We start from the raw sequence: 5,145 nt of genomic DNA, 5'->3' as shown, positions 1-5,145 counted from the left end.
GCGAGCTCGGGGAAGGTTTTGGCATCAATCTGAAGCCTCAAAGGGGATAATCGACCCCCCCAAAAACGAAAAGACAAAGATGAACACACCGCCCCCCCCCCCCCCCCAAGTGAGAGAAAACCCGACCCAGGCTCTAGTTGAATATAAGTTTTTATCTTGATGCAACATCGTTAAAACCGTCACAAATCGAAACAACAGGTCGTTTAAAAACGCTTCGCACGATCAGTACCTAAAATGCACCAGGCTCCCGAGCTCGCTTTGTCCCAAAGACCTCTGCGATTTACCCCAAAAGTCAGGGTTTTGGTTTTTTTTTTTTTGCTTTATCCGCGTTTAAATAAGCAACTTGGTATAAAAAACAACCACCACCAAACCCGCCCCGCTCCTGCGCTCAGGATCGGCCCCGCGGTTGCTCCAAGCACGGGTTCTCCTCTTCTCCTTGCTTTTTAACACGAGGAAGATCGTGCCTTTTCCTTCCTTCTTCCCACATGGAGCTTAAAACAAAAAACTCCGGTTCCCGAGGGTTAATAAATAAATCCGGTGCATAGTGAGATAGCAGCCAACCGTTCGCAGTTCATATATTACTATATTGCCTTTCAGGTCGCCCTAAAATTGTTCCCTCTCCCCTCCCTTTCCCCACCCCCCCGCTATTCGTAAGAGCATAGATAACTTTAAATCTCTATAAAACAGTATTATTTCACCCAATCGATTTCCTGTATATAGTGCATTCGGCTTCTTCCCAACATCGTTAAATTAACTCGATATTATTTGCATGCTATTACATACAAACTTTTTTTAAGACTTGTGTATTTTTTTTTTGTTCTTTTCTAAAGGATTTTGGTGTTTTTTTTGTTTGTTTTTGTTTTTTTTTTTTTGTAATTCATAACCAAGCAAAATATAGGCTCGAGGAAGAAGAAACAACACCCCCCCCCCCAAAAAAAAAAAAAAAAAAAAAAAATCAAAAAAAAAAGGCAAAAAACCCTAACTAATTTCTACATATTTACAAGGGTGAATAAGTTAAACGTGGCTCAGGTTAGGCGGGGGGGGGGAGGGGAGACGGCTTCCCCCCCCCCCCCCCCCCCCCCCCCCATCTATGAGGAAGCCCTCCAAAAACTCAACGTCAAATTGAGGGTAAAACACGTAGGATAAGGGATGGGATGGGGGGGGGTGGGAGAAGTCACCGGGATAGCGCCGATGCTCCCGGGGGGGGGGGCCGTACACGTCCCGCATGCAGGCTGGCTCCGGGCCCCCCCCATGTGGAGGAGGGGGGTTCAGCTCCCCCCTTCCCAAACTATGAGTGAGAAACCCAAAAATAACACATTTGTCGGGGTTTTGTACAAGCGGAGGGTTCGTTCCATACATGGAATCGGAGGGGAGAAAGAAGGGGGACACCCCCCCCCCAATACACACACAACCTTCCCTCCCTCTCCCCGTGTTTGAGGCTCACATGAAGAAGTCAGCGGTGGGTTTGGGGGCGGCGGATGGGGAGGGCTCCCTCGGGAAGCCCCGGCCGGCCAACTTCTCGTATTTTTCTTTGTACAGATCCCTTTCCTTGGCCAAGCGGGTCACCTCCTGCTTGAGCTGCTCCACTTGGCTCTGGAGCTGGCATTTCTCGTTCTCCAAGATGTGCCGCTGCTGGACCCGCTTGTAGCGGCAGGACTGAGCGTAGCCTCGGTTCTTCAAGGTCCTCCTCTTCTGCTTGAGGCGGATCACCTCCTCCTTGCTGAAGCCCCGCAGCTGCCGGTTGAGCTCCCGCACCGACATACTCACCAGCTGGTCGTCGGAGAAGCGGTCCTCCAAGCGCAGATGGTGATGGTGATGATGGTGATGACCGGCGTGGTGATGGGCGGCCGGGGGTAGCTCCTCGCCACCGAAGGGCTGAGGTCGGAAGGACTCGTAGCCTTGGTGGTGATGATGATGATGGTGAGGGGCACCGATCAGCGCCTCCACCGCGTCCTCCGGCGTCAGGTTGAGAGCTTCGGGGTTGAGGTGATGCTGGTAACCCGACATCCAGTACAGCTCCTCCAGCTGCTGCTTGGAGCCCAGGGAAGCGGCGGTGGTGGTCGGGGGGCCAGGGGCTGGTTGCCCACCGGGACTGGGAGCGCAGAAGCTGGGCGAGGAAGGCACGGAGGAGCAGGGGGTGCTGAGCGGGGTGGACGACAGGGACCCGGCGGGCAGCCGGTGGCACAACCGCTCCGCCTCCGCCGGTTCCTTCTTCACTTCGAACTTCATCAGGTCGAAATCGTTCACGTATTCGATGGCGAGGGGGCTGGTGGGCAGCTCCGCGCTCATGGCCAGCTCCGAGGCCATCTCAGTCCATGGAGGGACCGGGGGGAGATCCCCCGGGCACCGCCGCTCACCGAGGACTCGGGGCTCTTCCTCCCACCGCGCTCCGGGGCTCTCCGCCGCGGTGTAACCGGTTGCCCCAACGGGGCTCCGAGAGCGTCCGAAGGGGGCTTCGCTGGGGGCTTCAACCGGGCTCCGGTACCTTCCGTCGGGGCTTTACTGGGGGCTTCAGCCGCGCTCCGGCACCCTCCGAAGGGGCTTTGCTCGGGGCTTCAGCCGGGCCCCGGGCCCCTCCGTCGGGGCTCCGCACCGCTCTGCAGCCGGGCTCCGGGGCTCAGCTCCTGGCTTCCCCCCACCACGGCCGCCGGGAAGCGGAGCCCCGTGGGTGCGGGACCGGGCTCTCTCCAGCACGGCTCCGCCGCTGCCTGCGGCCGGGTCCCAATGGCGAGGAGCAGGCAGCGCCCTGCCCGCCCCTTCCTGCCTCCCCTGGCACCTGCCCCGGCCCCACCTCCCCGGGACAGGAGCCTTCTCCTGCCCTCCTCTTCCTCCTCCCACCCCGGACACGGGCACCAGGGGCGGGGGCTGCCCCCCTGCCCGTCCCCTGCCTGCTCCCTGCCCGTACTCGGCGCTGCCGGGCGGCTGAATGGAGCCCGATGCCTTATATATGGGGAAGTGCGGCCCGGCCCCGCCTCCCGGGGCGGGGACTGCTGTTTCTGGCCTATCAGCGCGGCGGATGCCCCGTCTCGATTTGCATATCCCCATGGTAACGCCTCGGGGCTGCTGTCAATCACTGCGGGGACCGGGTCGGCGCTGCCCGCGGCGGCTCCGGAGGAGGGGACCCCGTGCCCCGGCCATCTCCCCCCCGGGCATCCTCCTGTATCCCATCGCATCAACCCCTGCATCCCTCTCTGCATCCCGTTGTGCCCCCGACACACATCCCTCCTGCATCCCCCTGTACCTCACTGCACCCCACTTCCTCCCCAGTGCATCCCCTCTCTGCATCCCCCTGCATCGCCTGCATCCCGTTGTGCCCCCGACCCACATCCCTCCTGCATCCCCCTGTACCTCACTGCACCCCACTTCCTCCCCAGTGCATCCCCTCTCTGCATTCCCTCTGAATGCCCCCTGCATCTCCCCACCATTCCTTCCCCATGCATCCCACCACATACTCCTGCATTCCCTTGCACCCCCATGCATCCTTCATGTACCCCCCCACCCCTCATCCCCTTTCACCCCCACCTGCATCCCAATGTAACCTCTTGCACCCCCCCCGCACCACGTTGCACCTTACCTGCATCTTCAGCATCCCCCCCCGCATCCTCTTGCATCACTTTGCACCCTTCGTTCATCCCCCTGCATCCCCTTGCTTAAACTTGCACCCCCATATAACACCCTCTAACCCCCTGTGCCCCCTCTCTGCATGCCCCTTCATCCCCCCAGGCATCCTCCCCACATTCCCCTTTTATCCCCTCTCATATCCCGTGCACACCCCCCCCACACACTGCATCCCCTTGTGCCCCCCTGCATCCTCCCTCCACTCCCGCCTCCACCTTTCTGCATCCCTTTGTATCCCCCTGCATCCCCATGTAACCCCCTGCAGTCCCTCTGCTCCCTTTCTCTGCATCCCCTGTCTATCCTCCCTCCATTCCACCCCCCCATTCCAGCTCCCCCCAACCACCCCAGGCCCAAGCAAGAAGTGAGCACAAACAGAAGAGAAACCATAATTTCCTCCCCCAAAAACGGGAAAGACCCAGAACGGGGATTATTGATCCCAAACCAGGTTCCACACCTCACTGAGGGACCACAGTCACCCATGCTGTTGTGGGTACCAGGCACAACATCGACCTGGGATGAAAGGGATGAAGCCCTTTCCCTCCCCACCTCGGTGTTCCCAGTCCGGAGCATCCTCCCTGGGATACAGGGAAGGTTTTCCACCCTTCCAAAATACATATATCTATCTATTTTGGGATATTATTTGATGTTCCCATAATCCAGGTCTGGCCCCAGCTTCGTGCCACAGGAGGTGATGTTTGTGCCTTGCACACGGTGAGGAGCATCACCAGCTCCAGGATGAAGCCTCGCTGTCCCATCCCACGGCAAAGGCATCACTGGCATCGAGTGAGGGGCTTTGGGTGCTCATCCCAGCGCAGGATGAGGCCCTGGCCTGGCTGCTGCTCCGAGCCCTGCCACCTCGTGGCTGCTGCAGCTGCAGCACAAGGAGGGACCAGGATGTGGCAGGGAAGGAGTCGGGATTAACCCTGATGGGGTCAAGGGCAGCGCTGGGGGGTGGTTATGGGACGCACACTATGGGCAGGGATGGAGCACACAGGGGCCTGGTCCTGGCTGTGGGCACAGCCCCATAGGAAGGTGTTGGAGGGAAACTGAGGCACGGAGCATAGCCATTGAGTTGTACCCCTAACCCCAAGGGATTCATCCCATAGGGGCTGTCAATACCCACCATCACCCCCCTCCCATGTCTCCATCTCCCATAGGATGTCCTTGGGGTACCACAACATCCCAGCCTGGCTGCATCCTGCCCACTATGGGATGGGGGGACATGGTCCCCTTACCCAGCTGATGGCCCTCCCCACTTGGGACTTTGGGAATGGGGAACACTGGGCTAAGTGGGATTATTTGGGGCAAACAGGGTGATTTGGGGGGGTGAAAGCCCCTCTCCTGCTGCATCCCCAGCAATTACAATCCCACACCACCTCTTCTACTGGATCCAGCCTCTGGGTTGGGGGTGTTGTTGTCCCCTTCTCCATCCTTCTCCTCCTGTAAAGGTAAAATTAAGCCAGGGGTGACATTTGTCCTCCTTAGGAGGGACACAGATGCAGGTCCCCCGGGACCCTCCTAATGCTG

At 58.9% G+C, this 5,145-nt stretch overlaps 1 protein-coding gene across 1 annotated transcript; it reads right to left on the bottom strand.

Annotated features, from left to right (window-relative positions):
- Positions 1-1,261: 1,261 nt before the first annotated feature.
- Positions 1,262-2,872, bottom strand: MAFA (MAF bZIP transcription factor A). The gene has a single exon (XM_062626886.1). The coding sequence runs from the start codon at positions 2,305-2,307 to the stop codon at positions 1,441-1,443; it is 867 nt and encodes a 288-aa protein (XP_062482870.1). The 5' UTR covers positions 2,308-2,872; the 3' UTR covers positions 1,262-1,440.
- Positions 2,873-5,145: the final 2,273 nt, after the last annotated feature.

Source organism: Pezoporus occidentalis, unplaced genomic scaffold (genome assembly GCF_034315485.1).
Source record: "Pezoporus occidentalis ecotype Australia unplaced genomic scaffold, CSIRO_AGI_Poc_V1 ctg3, whole genome shotgun sequence".
Taxonomy (NCBI): domain Eukaryota; kingdom Metazoa; phylum Chordata; class Aves; order Psittaciformes; family Psittacidae; genus Pezoporus; species Pezoporus occidentalis.
Note: the sequence above shows the minus strand (reverse complement) of the source record. Positions and strands in the feature narration are given on the sequence as shown.

Coding starts and splice junctions, on each gene's coding strand:
- MAFA (XM_062626886.1), bottom strand. CDS start 2,307: ATGGCCTCGGAGCTGGCCATGAGCGCGGAGCTGCCCACCAGCCCCCTC.